Raw genomic sequence first — 19570 nt, 5'->3', positions numbered from 1 at the left:
TAATCTAAAACCAAAAATTATAGACAATGCATTATAGATAGGGTTTATACAATAATGAGAACCCAAAATTCCAATTAGCAGAGCCATGTTCGGAGAGAACATTTGGGCTTGACATTAAAATATTGATGAATTATATTTTAAATTAAAAAGTTCAGTGTTTATAAGGTATATGTAACTTTTAAATGGTTCTCCAGGTTAATTGGCTTTGATGAACTAACCAATTTTGAGTTACGGTTTTATATATATATAAATCCAGATTTTTTTTTTCAGTCCAAAAGGAGATGAATCTTACTGTATTCTCGAGCATTTTTTTTTTTTTTCCATTTAGTATCTTAGAAATCTAAAAATGCTCTTTCATGCTGACATCTTGATTTCAGACTCTGGCCTCTAGAATTGTTTGTGGTCATGTGTTGCAGCATCCTTAGGAAACTAATACTCCCCTCAATTCCAGTTACTCTCAGTGAAGCCCACTGCTAGACAACACACACACACACATACCATGCACACACATACATACAAAAGAAAAAGAATTAAAATGCTGTTTCAGAGTCTGATTGTGCTTTGTCTACTTGGGTTTGTAGGATTCTGCCTAGATGAAATGACAGATTTCGCATGTCCATGGAATTGAACAGATTCCTTGATGTATCAAGATCCAATAACCTTTATTATCTTGTGAGATTTAAATTCTACTCTTCTTTAGGACTCTTCTAACTGTTAATATTGTAAACTAGATTCATTCAGTAGTAAATAGTTGAATGCCCTCTATGTGAAAGCATTAGGGTGCTACTGATTTTGGCTTGCTGATCTTGCACATATTTCCTGAGGGAAGTAACTGATTGTGTTGGCTAATAACTCTGGGATCAGTTTGTGTGGTTTTCAAACTTTAGCTTGCAATAGTTTGGTATATTGTTAATGTGGTTGCTGTATGTTAGTAATAACTTATTAATTATACACTAATGTAATAACTTTTTGATTTTTGAATTCCAAGTAAAAACTGGCAGATCTTATGGACACAGTATTGTGCCAAAAGACACAAGTTCTTTTATTGTGTAATTACTTTGAGAATATCTGAGAAACTAATATTTATCATTTAAATTTAATCTAGAGTGATGGTGGAGATTTAAAAAGAGATTCTGCTGGTATAGCCTGTAAGTTCACTTATAGGAAGTTTAAAGTTTATGCTTCTTGCCTCCTAAATTTAATGGCTCATTAAGGATTTGGAGAAAAGTATTTCTAGTTCAGTCCCCAACTTCACACAGCAATTTCTTTGTATACAAATGACTTTTATAAGGGTGGCCAATCAGCTCAGTACATGTTAATTATTATTTTTTTTTACCTATGTGTATACATAATGTTTTCTATCTGTAAAGACGGAAAGGTCTTTAAAAGTAATTTGGAAAGGGAACGTGGATGTAGCCTGTCTCACAGCAAATGTACTGGTTAGTAGTAGTACCTGCATCTACCAACTTCATTCTTGACATTTTATTTTTCCCTTTATTGTACAATTTTTCAGTGATTATATGCCTGTTCAAGACAAGCTACTTTAAAAGATCGTCTTGAACAAGACGTATAATAAGTTAATGAAGTTTGTATATCTGAGTAATTTTCCTAATGGAGGCTTAGATCTACTAATTCTGTATTTTATTCTTGAGAGTAAGATGCTTTTTCCCTAAGCTTCAACTCTCTACTTGTTATGCACTTGTCCTTTCATTTCTAGTTTTTTGTTTTTATTTTTCTATTTACATTAATGTATGAAGAGGAAGAACTTGATCGTTGAATTCTGTAAGTCTTGGGATTAAAAGGACTCTGGCAAATGCTGCAGAAATAAGTGGTTTAAACATGGAAAGTATTTTTTCTTATTCATTTTGCTAGTCTTTTGCAGATTTATAGGCTAATACTTAGAAATTAAAGTGCTCTTGTTTTAGACTTAAGGTTTTTATAGTAAATATTTTAAACATGTGGAATAGAAGATATCTTTTCAGGTATTTACAATAGTAGAGCTGTTTTTTCACTATTTTAGTGGCCTTAGTGGTCAACAGTTTTATGACTGTGGTTGATTAAATTATCATTGGATTGAGTAGTATGAACTTCATGCTTTTAATTCTAAAGAGGGAAGGCACGAACATACCAACTCTGCAAGGTAGAATTTTACCCATTTTTCATGAGAGGCCTAGAGAGACTGACGGTCACATAAGCTAAAGAGGGACTGATCAAGAATTTGAATTCAGATCATTTGAAAAAAATCATCATACCATTCTATTGATCCTTATAAAGGAATAATTTTTGGCTCAGTAATGAGGATACACAAATCGTTATCAAAGGCAGTTATTTAAAACTACTCTAAGATACCTTTGATTACATTAATTGCCCTAGCTCGATAAAAGGACTTTAAGGGCAGGGATGCCTGGGTGGCTCAGTGGGTTAAGTGTCTGACTTTGGCTCAGGTCATGATCTCATAGTTCATGAGTTTGAGCCCCACATTGTGCTCTATGCTGAAAGCTTGGAGCCTGGAGCCTGCCTCCCTCTCTCTGTGTCCCTCCCCTGCTCACACTCTGTCTCTCTCTCTCTCCCTCAAAATAAATAAACATTAAAAAAAGGGGGGGGTGCTTAAGGCTAACTTAATTTTGTTCACTGCTCATTCCCTAGCACATAGAGCAGTATCCAGAACATAGTATATGCTCAATAAATATGTTGAGTGGATGAATTTGAGTTTATTACATTTAAAATGACAGAATAGTCCTAATCTGGAGGATAAGTGCTTAAAAATACACAAGATTTCTTCCATTGTTTGGAGACAAGAAATTCAGAACTTGATGGTGATACGCTGGAAGGGTTGTTGATTATTGGAAATTATTCAGATGATGGAGATGATGGTGGGGGCCTTGGAAACTGAGGAAGAATGAATCTGAAACACTGAGGAGACCCAAAAGGCAAGGTGAGCAGATATAATAGGAGACTAGAAAAAAGAAGGATTAAATAGGGAGCTGGGAGAATGGGGTACTGACAAGAAATGGAGTGGAAAGCGTGTGGAAAAGATTCAGTTTGAAAGTTTTAATTTTTGCAATGATGGCAGATATTTAAATGGATACACATCCTATAGGTGGCTGGGAATAGGAAATCAAACAGGAATGAATGGTAAAATCTGAGATTGATGGAGATGAATAATGGGGAGGGTTGAGCCTTGAGGGACAGCCACATTTTAAAAATAATAACAGAAAGAAGCAATTATTAAAAATAAAGTTTCAGAAGAAAATCAATAATGTTCTTCTGTGGCACATTTTTTGTTTTGTTTTAAGATGTGTTCCTGTTCATCTAAAATGGGAGAAGGGGATTAAATGTGTTAGGGTGAGGAAAATTTGATATAATCAGGAATAATTTAGGTGGTGTTGTCACCACATTCTAGGCTTTGAGAGCTAAAATATAAATATCTCATTTCTTGGTAGGGTGAAGTAGATGATCCAGTTTTGGAAACTAAATGTCTAATAGCTATTTCAAAATAATAGGTCGAAATGTAAACCAGTACTTTAAAAAAGTTAAGTAATACAGGGGCACCTGGGTGGTTCAGTCGGTTGGGCATCCAACTTCGGACCAGGTCATGATCTCACGGTTTGTGGGTTCGAGCCCTGCGTCGGGCTCTATGCTGACAGCTCAGAGCCTGGAGCCTGCTTTGAATTCTGTGTCTCCCTCTCTCTCTGCCCCTTCCCTACTCACGCTCTGTCTGTCTCTGTCTCTCACAAATAAACATTGAAAAAAAATTTTTTTAAAAAGCAAGTAATGCGTTCTTTGGGAGGTTAACAAGGGAAGAGATTAGCATGGGACAAATTTTATGGCTCAAATAGTTTTTTGAGTTCAGCTAGTTAAATTTTTGTTTATTGAGAAAACAGTCCTCAGGAGGTTGATCTGCTAGAGACCTCAAAGCTAGTTTTGTATCACAGAAGTCTAAGTTGTGAAGTTGAGAATGCTTCAAGGAAGCATTAATACTTAAATGATCCCTGAAGGTTTAATCAGATTTTTGTTGGGTGGAATGGTTATATGTAAAGGAAAATTACTTTAGAAATTTTGAAGGGGAATGAGCAAAGATAACGCCAGCAATAGAAAAATACTGGCATAATCAGAGGATTTATATATTGGAATATTAGTGTGGAGCAAGGTAACCTGATAATGTCAAGATTAGGAATTTAATTGGAGTTACTGTGAGCTACTATTCTTTTTTTGAAGAGGGCAAGACTAGGAGTCTTGTGGGCTTTGAAGTATAATCTGTTCAGAGTTTAAGCAGTTCTAGAATAAAGGGCTGGAGCAAATGCCTTTTTAAAAAATAAGACATCTAGGCCACATCTTAGACCTATTAAATCAGAATCTCTGGGGGTAAGGCCTAGGAATCCATAATTTTCAACTACTAACCCCCAGGTATATGAAAAGTAGCAGTTGGTGAGTTTATGTTTGAGAACAATTGGTTTAAAGGTCAAGTTAGAATAGGGAGAGAGACCACTTAGAAAATTATTCTGACAGCCCAAGTCTGAGATAATAAAATGTAGACAGTAGAGACAGAAGGATTTGTTTGAATCCTATTAATTAGCTTTGCTGCACATTGTTTTTAGATAGGGGAAGAAGAGAGGACTCACGTTCTCTAGTCTGAAATAAATGATTCAAAATAGTGATAGAAAGAATAATTAATTCTGGAGGGGACGTTGTTTTACTTGAGACTGGAATGAAGAATGAGAGAATAAAATTATTGCCAACTTTGATTGTTTCAGTCAAAAATTATGCCCTTACCTAATGGCATACTTATTTCAAGGCTGAAAAAGCAAGAATGAACCAGCCCAATAGTCTGTACGGGTTGACTAAAAGATAAATGCAGGGTTTTTTGTTGTTTTTGTTTGATTTTTTAATTATAACAGACTCTAACACTACTTTTTGGGAGCATATTTTTCCTTTTCTGCTTTAGGCAGATAGAGTGTACCAATCAAGTAAGTTTTTCATGTCACATGATGAGTCTGTAAGTATTTTCTTTTAGCCAGTGATTTTTGAACTATTCTCCAGGAAGCCTTAGGCTTGTCATGTGGTAGGTGGGAGGATGTTCAGGCAGGGCCATTTCCGTGCCACCCTCTTTAACTATAGACATAGCAAATATGAGGTACAAATGCCTACTATATCTTTTAGCAGACGTTACTGATTACTTGAGGCCTTCTGTTGTATTTGGCTGTGGCCTCCTTAACACAGTACTTCAAGTTGATATCAGCAATCGGAGAAAGCATAGTAGATTAAAGCTAATTTTCATTTTGGAATCAAAATACATGCTTAGATTATGGTTTAAGAGTTCATTTGTGGGGCGCCAGGGTGACTCAGTGGGTTGAGTGTCAGACTCTTGATTTCAGCTCAGGTCATGATCCCGGGGTCGTGGGATCAAGCCCTGCTTCAGGTTCCGTGCTGAGCATGGAGCCTGCTTAGGATTCTCTGTCTGTCTGTCTCTCTCTCCCCACCACACCTCTTTCTCTTCCTCCCTTTGCCCCCCCTCCCATGCGTGTGCTCACCCTTTCACTCGCTCTAAAAAAAATAAATAAAAGATTTCATTCATAAGAAAATTTCTGTCAATACTCAAAAAAACAGGTTTGAAGGCCACAATTTTAATGTAATTTTTTCAAATTAAATTTTAAGTTTTGAAGTAAGATTTACATGCATTTCTAAGAAATAATACAGAGAAATTCTTTTTCCTTTATCCAGTTTCCCTTAATTGTAACGTCTTGTAAAACTGTAGTACAGTGTCAAAACCAGAATATTGACATTGATACAATCTATCCATTTTGTCCAGCTTTCCCTAATTCTACTCCTGTGTGTGTGTGTGTGTGTGTTTAGTTTTCTGTATTTTTATTACATTTGTAAGGTTCCTGTATCTACTACCAGAGTTAAGATATAGAGCATTTCCATCTCCACAAGGTTCCCTGGACCTTACAAACACACTGATCTGTTCTCTATTTCTATAATATGTCATTCAAGACTCTTACATAAATGTAATTATACAGTATGTGATCTTTTTGGAATTGGATTTTTTATTTCACTCAACATAATGTCCTTAATATTCATTGGAGTTGTTGCATCTATCAGTAGTTCTTTAGGGGTGCCTGGGTGGTTCAGTCAGTTAAGCATCTGACTCTTGCTTTCGGCTCACATCATGATCTCAGTGTCATGAGATTGAGCCCTACGTTGGGCTCCATGATAAGTATGGAGCTTGCTTGGGATTCTCTTTCTCCTTCTCTCTCTGACCCTCCCCTGCTTGCGCTCTCTCTCTCTCTATCTCTCAAAATAAGTAAACATTTTAATAAAAAAAATAGTTCCTTTCAAAATATGTAAACATTTGAATAAAATAATTCCTTTATATTGCTAAGTAGTGTTCCATTTAATGTCATTTTCCCATTTGGTAGCTACCACATAGAACATGCCACTTCAGGGACACCTGGGTGACTCAGTCAGTTAAGTGTCCGACTTTGGCTCAGGTCATGATCTCATGCTTTGTGGGTTTGAGGCCTGCATCAGGCTGTCTGCTGTCAGCCCGGAGCCTGCTTTGGATCCTCTTTCTTTCTCTGTGTCCCTACCCTGGTTGCTCTTGCTCTCTCAAAAGTAAAACTTAAAAACAAACAAACAAACAAACAAAACAGGCAGCTTCTGAGTTTAACTTTTAAATTTGTAGAACATGTTGTCTTTCATTGTCTTTTGTGAACTTCCCTGATTCTGTTTTCTCCTAATATCTCACTCCTCAACTACATTGAGGACTACTGGGAGCACAGTTTAAAAATTACTAATGTAGATAGCAATTTTTTTTTTTAACAGAAGGAAGTTTTAGAATCCATGAAGTATGTGGTATTACGCTTTACAGGTATTATGCTTCACACGTGATATTTTACATTCACACATGTGATATTACTGCTTTTGTACTTAAAAGTAAGCTTTTGAGGAATTTAGGAAGATGTGATTATTAGGTTTGAAGATTCTTTGTCTTCTGTGCTTGTATATTGAGCAGTATATTCTAAGGTACGTAGTTGTGGGCCATATGGCAAATAGAAAGTGGAAATAGGTAACTATTTTAGAAGGAAGTTGCTTTTATTCTATTCTCAGATGTGAATAAAGACTAACCTCATTCTAAGAATAGGTTTGTATGTATAGGAAACAGAAATTTTGTGTTTATGCCCAGAGACTCTAGTCTACCCTGTCAACTCTATTGTCACTGAATTGCTATTTTATTTATTTTTTTAATTTGCAAACCACATACCTTTTTTTTTTTTTTAACTTTTTATTTATTTTGAGAGAGAGAGAGAGCCAGGGGAGGGGCAGAGAGAGAGAATCTCAAGCAGGCTCAGTCCCACAAACCATTGAAATCATGACCTGAGCTGAAATCAAGAGTTGGACGCTTCACCAATTGAGCCATCGAGGCACCCCCTGAATTGCTATTTTAAAACACCACACTTGGAGCACCCGTGGCTTGGTTAGTTAAATGTTTGACTTCAGCTGACGTTATGATCTTGGGGTTCATGGGTTCGAGCCCCACATTGGGCTCTGCGCTGACAGTGTAGAGCCTGCTTGGGATTCTCTCTCTCTCTCTCTCTCTCTCTCTCTCTCTCTGTCTGTCTGTCTGTCTCTGTCTCTGTCTCTCTGCCCCTACTCCACTCACACTTTTTCTCTCTCTCTCAAAATAAGGAAAGTTTAAAAAAGCCACATTTTACTAGATTTTATACTGTAGTTTGGTGATCTCTAACACTTCAGGGAATTACAAATAACTATTCAAAAATGCGTGGGGCATTAAAAAACTGATAGTATTGAACTTAATTCTTTTAACTTGTGGATGCTTTGGCATGGTAAAGGAGATTGAATGTACCAATACTTCCGTTGGTTGCAGAATTGATGTTTAAAAGTTTTCCCAAAACCCTGGTAGAAGGAAAGTTATCCCATTATATAATGCCAGACAATTCACTATATTCATACATGTATTTTTAAATTTAATGGACTTCATCTTTTAGAGAAATTTCAGGTTCACTTCAAAGATGAAAGGAATGTATAGATTTCCCACATGCCTCCTCCCCACACAAGCACAACCTTCATCATCATCAGTGTTTCTCATTATTATGGTACATTTATAACATTCAATGAACCAGCATTGAAACATCATTATCCGGGCACCTGAGTGACTCTGTTAGTTAAACATCTGACTCTTCCGCTCAGGTCATGATCTTATGATTCAATGGTTCGAGCCCCTGCATTGGGCTCTGCACTGGCAGTGCGGAGCCTGCTTGGGATTCTCTCTCTACCTCTCCCTGATTCATGCTCTCTCTCTCTCTCTCTCAAAATAAATAAATGAACTTATTAAAAAAACAGAAAAGAAATATCATTATCATCCAAAGTGTATAGTTTACATTGGGGTTCACTCTGTCTTCGTGTATTTTTTTAAAAAGGTTATTCTTGACACTTTAATACTTTGATTCCAATGTCACATTACTAGTGAGCTAAAAGATAATGTAAACTGAGTTGTAAGCCAGTATGAAGTTCCAAAAAATACTGGCAGATTTGGGAAGGTACCTTAATCTTGACCCTGAAGGGATGAGGTGGTGCTCATTGGATAATATCACAAGGATTGCCATTGATTTGTTAAAGTCTTTTATTCAGAGCCAATTTCTGTTGTGACAAAAATTCTGTAAAAAGAATTTCAGGTCCAGCTTACCTATTGATTTTCACCATTACTGTGCACACAGATTTTTAGTTTAAGAAAATAATTGAAACTGTGTTTGGAGTTTATAATAAAGAGGTTTGTTGTTTTTTTGTTTTTTTTTAAGTGAAACTACTTCTATCAGATTCTCTGAAATTGAAGTCCAATACAGAAGTATCCTCTCAACCTTTCTTGGCAAGAATGGATTTTGGAAAAGATCATAGATTCTATTTTTTTTTTTCATTCAGATCGTATTTATTGAGCACCTACAGTGCATGACAAAAGTGCATTTTATTTTTTATTTTTTTTCTAGTAAACTCTTCCTCCAATCTGGAGCTCAAAGTGTGAGATTAAGAGTCTCATGTTTCACTGACTGAGCCAGGCAGGCACCCAGATCAGAAATTCTTTTAAAAAAAATTTTTTTTAACATTTATTTATTTTTGAGACACAGAGAGAGCATGAACAGGGGAGGGTCAGAGAAAGGGAGACACAGAATCTGAAACAGGCTCCAGGCTCTGAGCTGTCAGCACAGAGCCCAACGCGGGGCTTGAACCCATGGACCGCGAAATCATGACCTGAGGTGAAGTCAGACGCTTAACCGACTGAGCCACCCAGGCGCCCCAGAAATTCTTTTTTTTTTATTTTTTTATTATTAAAGTTTATTTATTTTTGAGAGAAAAAGAGGGAGAGCATGAGCAGGGGAGGGGCAGAGAGAGAGGGAGAGAATCCCAAGCAGGCTCTGTACTGTCAGCACAGAACCCAATGGGGGGGTTCAGTCTCACCAACCTGTGAGATCATGACCTGAGCCAAGATCAAGCGTTGGACATGTTTAACCAACTGAGCCACCCAAGCTCCCCCCCATCAAAAATTCTTAAATTACTTGAATTGTACAAGTATATAGTTGAGAGCTGTTCTCCAGTACTGATCTTTTAGGGACTTTTTATCTGGTCACCATAGCTAACACTAACTGAGTGCCACACACAATTCCTTGAAACAATTCAGGAAAACATGTTCTGTGATTATTCTTTTTTACAGATGAGGAGCTAAGGCTTCAAGAGAATAAGTAACCATTATTAGTTAAGTGGCAGAATGTGAAATCTGAAGCACTGTTACTTTGATACTGAATTTAGTTGTAACAGTTGGTTGGAATTGTTGTACTCAACAGGATCCAGTGAAACTCCATGAAACTCTTACAGAACCAGAAAATACACTTCTCGAAATATAGGTTTCCATTTTTCAAGCATTTCCATGAACTGACTCTGACTACAAGAATACAGATTTTTCTAAATAGAGATTTTATTTGCTATAAAAGTATTATAATATAGGTTGGTGTAATTCTTTGTTTTTAGGAACCAAATGGTCATTAAAGAGAGACTCAAGTTAAAATTTAACTGATTAAATACGTGGTCTGTGCTTAACAAATCGTTTTGTATATGGAATTGAATATCCTTATACAAATTAGTAATCTCAGATTTGGAGCATGTTTCCTTTAACTTCAGTGTATTAGTGAAGTGTACTGGTGAATCATGTACTGAAAATAATAGAGTTTGAATATTCTTTGATTATGTGCTTTGCATCATCCCTGAAGTATTTTAAACCCAAATTTTAGACTTTGAGCCCATTCTTCTCTACTTCTGTAGTGTTCTAATGCATTTTTGTGGAATGGATGTGAATTAAGTAGATCAGGTTTGGGGGAGGAGCAAAGTGGGTTTCATTATTCTTTAAGTGTGCTAGAATAAATGGCATCCAGATAAATGAGACATTTATGTATTTATCTAATTTCTTCTCTTTTTGAGCAAGGCAGTTGTCAGTATTTTCCTCTTACCTGTAAATTGTAGATTACCAATTATCTAGCAAATTTTAATTTCACACAAACTAATGGGTAGGTGCTGGAATCAGACTGTTAGGATTCAAATTGTTTTTTTTCCCCCAAAATGTTTGTTTATTTTGAGAGAGAGTGCGAGCACTTGAGCAGAGGAAGGGCAGAGAGGAAGAGAGAGAATCCCAGGCAGTCTCCACAGTGTCAGCACAGAGCCAGATACAGAGCTCAATTCCATGACCCTGAATTGTGACCTGAACTGAGATCTAGAGTCGGACGCTTAATTGACTGAGCCACCTAGGTGCCCCTAGGGTTCAATTATTGAGTCTGTGATTTATTAGCTATGGAACTTTGGACAAGTTTAATCTATCTTCTCTGTAAAATGGGGATAATAAGGCTACCTACACCATAGGTTCATTGTGAGGATTAAGCATTGTAAGCACTCAGTATTTGTTATCACTGTTATAACTTCTGTTTGGGGAGGCTTGAGTATCAGGTAAGCGCTTGTAGAGCACTGTCTGATACTAATATTAACCCAATTGGAAAAAAATCATTCTGTTGTCAGAGTTATTTTTTGTTGTTTTTTGGAATCTGATATTTATTCTGTTCTTTCAGTTATCAGGAGTACTTGGTTAATATACTCGTGATTATAAGGTGTAAACTGTAATATCAAAAACCTGACCTTCCTGTTTATAGTTGAAGTCCACAGAGCAGTGAAATGACTTGTCCTAAGTTTCATAGGTAATAAGTTGGTAGTAGATCTTGATCAACCAGTATTTTTTAAATTATACCTTAGTCAGCTGCTGTAGAGAAAGGAAATCTTAAGTGCATAATGAAGGCAGTTTAATTTCTAATTTATAAAGAAATGTTAGGTATGTAGTCCCTCACAGTTTCTTTGAAGTTGCTTTATTTCCGCTAGTAATATAGCTCAAAATTCACCTGCTTATTAGTGATACGTATCTAAAACATAAACGTGTTGATTTAATTTTAATATTCATTGAACTCTGTGTAAGGTAGTTACGAAAGACAGAAAGATAATAAATGACCCTTTCTTCAGAGAGATTATGTCAGGAGCACCTGGGTGGCACTGAGAGTGCAGAGCCTGCTTGGGATTCTCTCCCTCTTTCTCTGCCCCTCCCGTATTCACATGGGCTTGCTCCCTCACTCTCTCAAAAAACAAAAACACACATACGTTTTTAAAAAATATTATTTTAGAATACACTTTTATTTGTAATATTAGAAACAAATTTTCCTCCTGTTTCCATCCTTCTGCTTTTTTGGGTATGGTATTCATCTTCTCAATGGTATTTTTTGCTTTCTGAACTTTTTAACATGGTCTTAAAAGCAGCCTCAGTCTTAAACTGATAGACTATTTTGTAATTGCTTTTCCTAGCCTTTTATCTTGTTTTTCCTTCTTTAGGGTTTTATGTGTTTTCGTTTTGGGATTGTTGCCTTTGCTTTGCCAAATCTGTTTTTAATACTGTATTTTCTCAGTTTCTCCTCAGTTTGATTTGATACTTAGCTTTAACCGTTGCCTTTACTGTGTTTACATTTATTTGCATACAGAAGCGAAGAATAAATTTATTTTTTTAAGAATTAGCTGCTGTCATTGTGTGAGCCCCTTTGGTTTTTTAGGTGCCATGTTAGGTGCCAAGCATTGATAATTTTATGCCATTTAAAAACAGCTCAATACTCCTATGTTCACTTGGTTTCTAGGTCTATTCTGGATAGCAGGTTTTGTGAAGACATTTGTTCTTTCTTGGACCTCAGATTTACCAGACATCTCATGGTATTTCCTTTTATATTATTTCTTTAATGGCTGCCATTTGTTCTCAATGTACTTTGTATATATTTTACTTGCCAGTTGGATAACCAGTTTCTTGATTCACATATAAGATGTGAAGCTTTGTGTAATTGTTTGGATTGTGTTGAATTGTTTTTTCTCCAGTTATGCCTGTGTTATAAGCTCACACCTTTTCTGCCTACTGCATTGGCTTTCCCTTTCTTTTCTTCTTAATTTTCAAGACACAGCAATTTGACCCCAACGAATTTATGATGTTATTAAGTATCAACTGAATTTTTAAACAGTGTGAGTTTTCTGGTGATAGAGTTTTTGATATTAATGAATATAGCAAAATATTTGCCATTTTATGGTCTCAATAGATAGGACCTCTTGCCTTCTGGCCTCCTGTGAATAAATTCCTGAGATCCTCTTCCCTGTTGAATCAAATACAGAGTTTGTGGTTCTGTTTCAGATGTGATGATGTGTCTATCTTGGGGAATGAAGTTCTGTGTTCTTAGAGCGATGCATTTGTGCAGAGGGTCTCATGAAGTTGCTGTTATAGCACTTGATTGTATAGGTTGACCACTCATTTGGCTAATGAGGCCGGGGCTGCAGTTTCATTCTAGGTGCTCTGATTCATTCACCAGTCCCTTATAGAGTGCTCCAGGCACTGTGCAGGGTTTGAGAGACAGGCAGTAATCATACAAACACAGGCCATTGTCTGAAGTAGGTTAATGGCAAGCTCTTCACTGCTACTTAAAAATAGCTCAAATGTAGTGTTTATTGAAGATTGTATATTTATATAAAAATGGAGCACACTATTAGATACGTACTCAAATAGATTCTTTTAGGTTGGAACTATTAATCAGTTAACTAAAAGAACACATAATGATTTGATTTCTGCTTTCTAGTTACCGGTCTGGTTAAAACAAAAAAATGCACTACTAAATATTTAACAACATATGTCTAAAATTTAAGACTTCTGTGAATCAAATGTAAAGATATGCTGAGCTAAAGAAAACATCTCCCAAGTAGATGCTACCAACAAGGAGGACGGTTTTTCTTCTTAAGTTTTAATTGTTATCTGTTGTTATATCTGTATCTTCAGCATTTTAAAGAAATATAGAATATTGTCACATTTGAATGGAACACACTTATAGTTTTGTATATTGGTTGTGTTTTGTCAATTGGAAATTTTATAATTTTGTAGCTTTGTGTGGGTTAATGCAGCTTTTATGAAGCAACTCTAATAAGGTCACAGGGGCAGCAAAGAAGGTAGGGCAGTTTTTCCTTTTTCTCAGTCTGCTTTAATTTTTAGAGGATGATTTTAATTTGATGAGCACGTTATAAAAACATGGCAAGTTGAAAACCATAATTATTTTCAAAAACTATTAGAAGAATCACTTTAAATGAGGTCTAGACAGCTTTTCCATGAAGTAAGAGCAACTCTTCTTATGTGACTGCCACTTACTGATTGCTAAAAATGTGCAGTGCTGTGTATGAAAATGCTTTACATTCATTCATTTTCTTCATGGAAACCCTATGAGGATAAAATCTCATTTTATTATTTTTTTTTTTAATTTTTTTTTTCAACGTTTTTTATTTATTTTTGGGACAGAGAGAGACAGAGCATGAACGGGGGAGGGGCAGAGAGAGAGGGAGACACAGAATCGGAAACAGGCTCCAGGCTCCGAGCCATCAGCCCAGAGCCTGACGCGGGGCTCGAACTCACGGACCGCGAGATCGTGACCTGGCTGAAGTCGGACGCTTAAATGACTGCGCCACCCAGGCGCCCCAAAAATCTCATTTTATAAGCAAGGAACCTGAAGCTTAGGTTAAATAACTTGCCTAGCTCATATATCTGGTGAGCATTAGAGATAGGCTCCGGAGCCTATGTTTTGAACTTTTAGGCACAAATGCCTATTATTGTATATTTTTATTATAATATCTTATAATCTAGTAGCTCCCTAAGTTATACATGGTTTAAAAGTAGAGGCTAGTTTTCTTGGAGAATTCAAACAACTGTTACCACTTTACTTCCCTATTTTGGTATTTGCTCCCATAAGGTATGAGGTCACAATCTTTATTACCTGTGAAATAGAAATTAACCTGAATAGTTATTCTCAAGGTTACTTGTAAAGATTAAAGATAAATATAAGAATTGCCATTTGAAGAAACCTTGCTCTTCAGTATTTCAGGTATAACACGGGAAAAACAATTTTGACTGTTGCCCTTTTCTGTTTATAGTATTATCTGTTTTGTTCCTAAGTTGTACTGTATTATTACTGAAAAGATTTTTTTTTAATTTTTATTTTGAGAGAGAGAGTACCCAAGTGGGGATGGGGGAGAGGGAGTGAGGGAGGCAGAGAGAGAGAGAGAGAGAGAGAGAGAGAGAGAGAGAGAATCCTGAGCATGCTCCACACTGCTAGCACAGAGGCTGATGTGGGGCTCAAACTCATGCACTGCACAATCATGACCTGAGCTGAAGTCAGACATTTAACTGACTCAGCCACCCAGGCACCCCTTACTACTGAAAAGATTTTGAGTAGATATTTCACAAAGAGTATCATATGCAAGTGTCATACAGTGAATTAGATTAGAAACATTGATGTTGAAGCTGAATACATTTTGTTATTTGGTAAATTTGTTTAAAAAACACTTCAAGTGTATTAGTTTTCTCTACTAATTACCTGTATTAGGAAATATTAGTTCTGGGGAGTTAATACTAACTGAAGAAATAAGAGAACTCCCTCAATATACATGTACTTATGTGGTATGGAAAATGACAGCCACTTTAAAACATTGGATTTTATTACAAATAAAATAGCTTTCCTTTTATAATACATAAATAACAGAGTAGAATTGGTTCAAATCCTGGTTTTAGTTTTTAAAAATGTTTGATTTTTGAGAGAGAGAAAGAGCAGGAGTGGGGGAGAGGCTGAGAGCAAGGGGGACAGAGGATCCAGAGTAGGCTCCACCCTGAAGTAGAGAGCCCCATGCTGGGCTTTAGCCATGAGATCATGACCTGAGCCAAAGTTGGACGTTCAACCCACTGAACCACCCAGGTGCCTCTGCTGGTTTTATCTCTTAAACTGAGCAACCTTGGTTAAGTTATTTAACCTTTCTTGCTTTTGTTATCCTCAGTGGTAAAAGGGAGAGCCCTGTTTCAGAGTTGTAAGGATTAAATAGATCATCCATGTAAAAGCATAGTAAGTATTTGATATATGTTAGATCGCTTACTGAATCAAGAAGGCTTATTTTGGATACCAGTGCTGTAAGAAATTCCATTTTATCTTTGAAAATGAGTAATATTTGTTGGTTCTTCACTAAGCAAGACAGCTTAGTTCATCTTTCTTTTTGGCATTTTATATTCTTTCTCTAAGTGAGGTTATGATTCAGAAACCTCTTTTAATCACAGTCCCATAACTTAATTCCAAAATAAAATAAAATAAAATAAAATAAATAAACGAAGTAGAGACTCTCTTGAGCAAATTCCAGTTTATATGTATATTTTAATGAAGAATGCTTTTTCTTCATGTATTTTACTTACTGTCTTTATAGTATGAATGTGTTAGGAATATGAAATTATTTTTAATTTTTTGTTCCCTTTTCTTTTAAACAGGGTTTGTGGATGCACTTAGATGTTTGCAATGAGCACTGTGGCTGGCATGCCCCAGTGTTTTGGATACCAATGCATAGGACTCCATAGTAATCGAATTTACCAGAGGCGAACGTCATGAGCATAGTGATCCCTTTGGGGGTTGATACAGCAGAAACATCATACTTGGAAATGGCTGCAGGCTCAGAGTAAGTATTTAAACTAAAAGTGTTTGGGATAGGAAAGGCAAAATATTTTATATAGTTATTTTAGCATAACCAAGCAGGGCTTGGTTTGGATTTATATTTTTTCTCATTTAGGATTCTTGTTGAAAATAAAACATGAGAAGATTAAAGTCAAAAATTCCTTTAAAATTACTTTTTCAAACAACTTTTGAGCCAAAATGCTGTATCTTTTCCCACTTCTTTTTGTCTTTTCCATCTGCTGATTGTTGACCTCAAGATAGTAATTTTTTTTGATTGTAAGATTTGTCACGTCTTATTGAAAAAGTAATTTGATTTTAAATTTGATCTTAATTTTAAAAATATTCTAATAAGATCCATTTAAATGTGGGATTTGCTTTTTTTTTTAATTTTTTTATTTGTGTTTTTTAAACATTTACTTATTTATTTTGAGAGAGGGAGAGAGTATGTGAGCAGAGGAGGGGCAGAGAGAGAGGATCCCAAGCAGGCCCCGCTCTGTCAATGCAGAGCCTCACACAAGGCTCCATCTCACATATCCTGAGATCATGACCTGAGTTGAAACCAAGAGTTGGTTGCTCAACTGGCTGAGCTACCCAGGTGCTCTTGGTTTATTTTTTTTTTAAGTTGAGTTGAAATAATTCAAGCCACTTTTAAATAAGAGAAAGGGATTATCTTCTGCTGGATGATTATTTTGATAACTTTTGCTTTTATGAGTGCCATTTCTGACGGATTCAGTAAAACGTTCTTACCTTGCCTCTGGACTATTTGGTCTAGACAATTGTGTGGATATATTTCATTATATTTTGTTTTTGAATGACCAGTCACTTTAACACTAGGTTATTGCTGTGACAATTGATTGATTATTTGTTTTTGGAAATTTGCAAGGGATTCAAGTGGCAGTGTTGGAAGCTGAACGATGGAAAGATGCAACTGTTTATTCTTCGATTTGGTATATAGATATATTGAGCCTAGTGGGATTCTAATTGACCAGAAAGCTGAACTTACTAGAATAGAAATTTGAAAAAAGGAAATTTATTTTAGGCCTCTGAAACTGATACATGGAGAGGACAAAAATGCTGTTTATTATTCTGTTTTTGCTGGCATTTCAGGTGGTCTGAAATGTTTTCACCACTTCTGTTTGTGCCATTGGGAAAAACCCAGAGATGCTTTCTAATGTTTCAGATTAATATACGGTCTGTTTAACTGTATGATTATTGTGATGCAGTTTTTAAAAGCCATTATGTTTTTTTCACTATGTATAAGTTATTTTTGTTGTAAAATAACAGATTCCTAACAAGGTACTCTTGAGACAGTTAATCAACTGTCTGCCCACTCATTCTGCCCAAATAGGGACACTACTGTGGAAGGAAAGAACCTGGAAGCAGTGCTTGGGAGACAAAGGGTTCCTAGGCTAAAGTACTAGTTTTTCTTAATGTAAGGCATCTGGTAGGTGCAAATCCATATCTGATAATAGTTGTAGGCATTTGTTGGTAAAGATTCTTTGCTTCCTAAAAATAATCACCTCCTTGGTTCTTTTTAAAAAAAATCAGTCTTTTAAGCAGTTAATACAAGATGTAATTTCTGAAATTTATATATTAGATAGGAATTTGTCTACCAAATGGCATGAGATACATCTGTGCTTTGTCATATCTAGTATTTGTGCTATGAAGTAATTCACAGAATGGAAGATAGAGGGGCACCTGGGTGGCTCAGTCGGTTGAGCGACTGACTTCGGCTCAGGTCATGATCTCACGGTTTGTGAGTTCGAGCCCCGTGTCAGGCTCTGTGCTAACAGCTCAGAGCCTGGAGCCTGCTTCTGATTTGGTGTCTCCCTCTCCCTCTGCCCCTCCCCCACTCATGCTCTGTCTCTATCTCAGAAATAAATAGAAACATTAAAACAAAACAAAAAAAGAATGGAAGATACATTATTCTACAGTCAAAAGGGAATGGATAATATTGAAAGAGGGCAGTATGGGGATAACTTCCTATTTTCTTTATTAAATGCATGTATTAGAGTACTTATAGAATAAGTATGATTTATATTATGGAGCCAAATCTTTTTGGGTACACGTATGGCATTTTTATTATGCAAAAATGATCAATTTGTAGGTAATTACAAAATGACTATCTTTCTTTTTAGGAAATTATTTTTTTCTATTCCATGTACAGGTATGTGTCACTTGGGCATATCTTCCCCTATGCAGTGGACATAGAAAGTATAGCTGGTGCCAATTTTTATTATGGGACAGCCGTCAGAATTTTTGTGGCTTAATTTTCAAACTTTTAAATTCTCTTTTAAAATATAAAACCTGGAAGCTTAAAAAGACCATTAAATAACATTTTCCCCCCTTCCCTCAGAAACAAAACTTTTAGAGTTGCTTTTATAAGAAACTTTAATGTAATTAATATGATGCTTCCTTTTTATTACAAATACATAATCAAAAGTTGTGTAAGACACAGGATGCTGGGAGAAGGGTGCATGTGGCTTCACTACTTCTTTGTTTACCTCCTGTGAAGCTACATAATTACTTCAAACTAAATTATTTTTAATGGAATTACATTCTGTTGTATTCATGTGGCTATATAATTCTAATTATACATGAGTTTTGTTTTTTTTTTTAAAAGATTGTACTGTTACAGTACAGTCTATCATTAATGAACTATTTTAAAATTTAGGAGATACTCAGTGATTGTTTATTCAGTGTGTTAGTGTACTGGACCAAATTTATGTTGACTTCTGAGGCTATAAAAGAGAATTTATTGGACTACTTGTTCTTCTAGACTATCTGTAGCATTTTATAGATAGGAAATTGCAGTTGAATATCCAGCTCAGGATCTGTGAAGAATGGGTTTGCAAAGCTCTAGTCCGTTATTTTCATACTTGGTAGCATTTGCTTCTGGATTATTGGGTCTCTAAAATAACTCCTTTTTCTCACCAGCTCCAGCTTCTTTATTGTATATTTGTGCTCTTCTCATCACTAAGTTTTAAAAAACCTTGGGTTTGTTTTGCCTTTCCTTCAGAGTTAAGGATCTTGTATTTTACTTCTTTCTGTTACCTATTGCCTTGGCAAGAGTTGACCCTCTACCTAAATGTTTGAACTAAAAAGAATAATTGTAAAATATTTTAGAAGTAACCGAGTAGTGAAGATTGATAGACTATGGTTTAGGGATAATAAGAACAAACTTTTGTTTCATTAGCCTATGTATTTTTTAAAGAAGTTGTAAACATTCCACAGTCAAATTTAACTGAAGATGTTTTATTTAAAAATAATTTTTTACTATACATAGTATTAATAAAACAAATACATAGATTTTGGTGAATAGAAGTGGAATTGAAGCCAGCTGCTACAGGGGAGACTCAAGATACCTTAAAAAATTGCCTGTTAACTACTTAGATCTTAGCAGTAAATTTTTACCTGCATTGTGTTTGTCCTTTTATTTTAAAAAATACCCATTACAACACACAGGTTAACAT

At 35.7% G+C, this 19570-nt stretch overlaps 2 protein-coding genes across 4 annotated transcripts in view; one reads left to right on the top strand and one right to left on the bottom strand.

Annotated features, from left to right (window-relative positions):
- Positions 1 to 19570, bottom strand: part of SRPK2 (SRSF protein kinase 2) — a 389837-nt gene that overhangs the window by 46864 nt on the left and 323403 nt on the right. The gene's annotated exons all lie outside the window — the stretch shown is intronic.
- The window catches only part of KMT2E (lysine methyltransferase 2E (inactive)), a 99464-nt gene that overhangs the window by 11939 nt on the left and 67955 nt on the right, over positions 1 to 19570 (top strand). For 2 of the 3 annotated variants that reach the window (XM_049642810.1, XM_049642811.1), the window contains 2 exons: positions 12228 to 12300; positions 15917 to 16101. In XM_049642810.1, the coding sequence (XP_049498767.1) occupies positions 16031 to 16101 (71 nt within the window). In that variant the 5' untranslated portion in view covers positions 12228 to 12300; positions 15917 to 16030. Of the gene's footprint in view, positions 1 to 12227; positions 12301 to 15916; positions 16102 to 19570 lie in introns of those variants that run through there. The other variant, XM_049642809.1, reaches the window with a different exon arrangement.

The sequence above is a fragment of the Panthera uncia genome, chromosome A2 (assembly GCF_023721935.1).
Source record: "Panthera uncia isolate 11264 chromosome A2, Puncia_PCG_1.0, whole genome shotgun sequence".
Taxonomy (NCBI): domain Eukaryota; kingdom Metazoa; phylum Chordata; class Mammalia; order Carnivora; family Felidae; genus Panthera; species Panthera uncia.
This window is presented reverse-complemented; position numbering and strand designations above follow the sequence as displayed.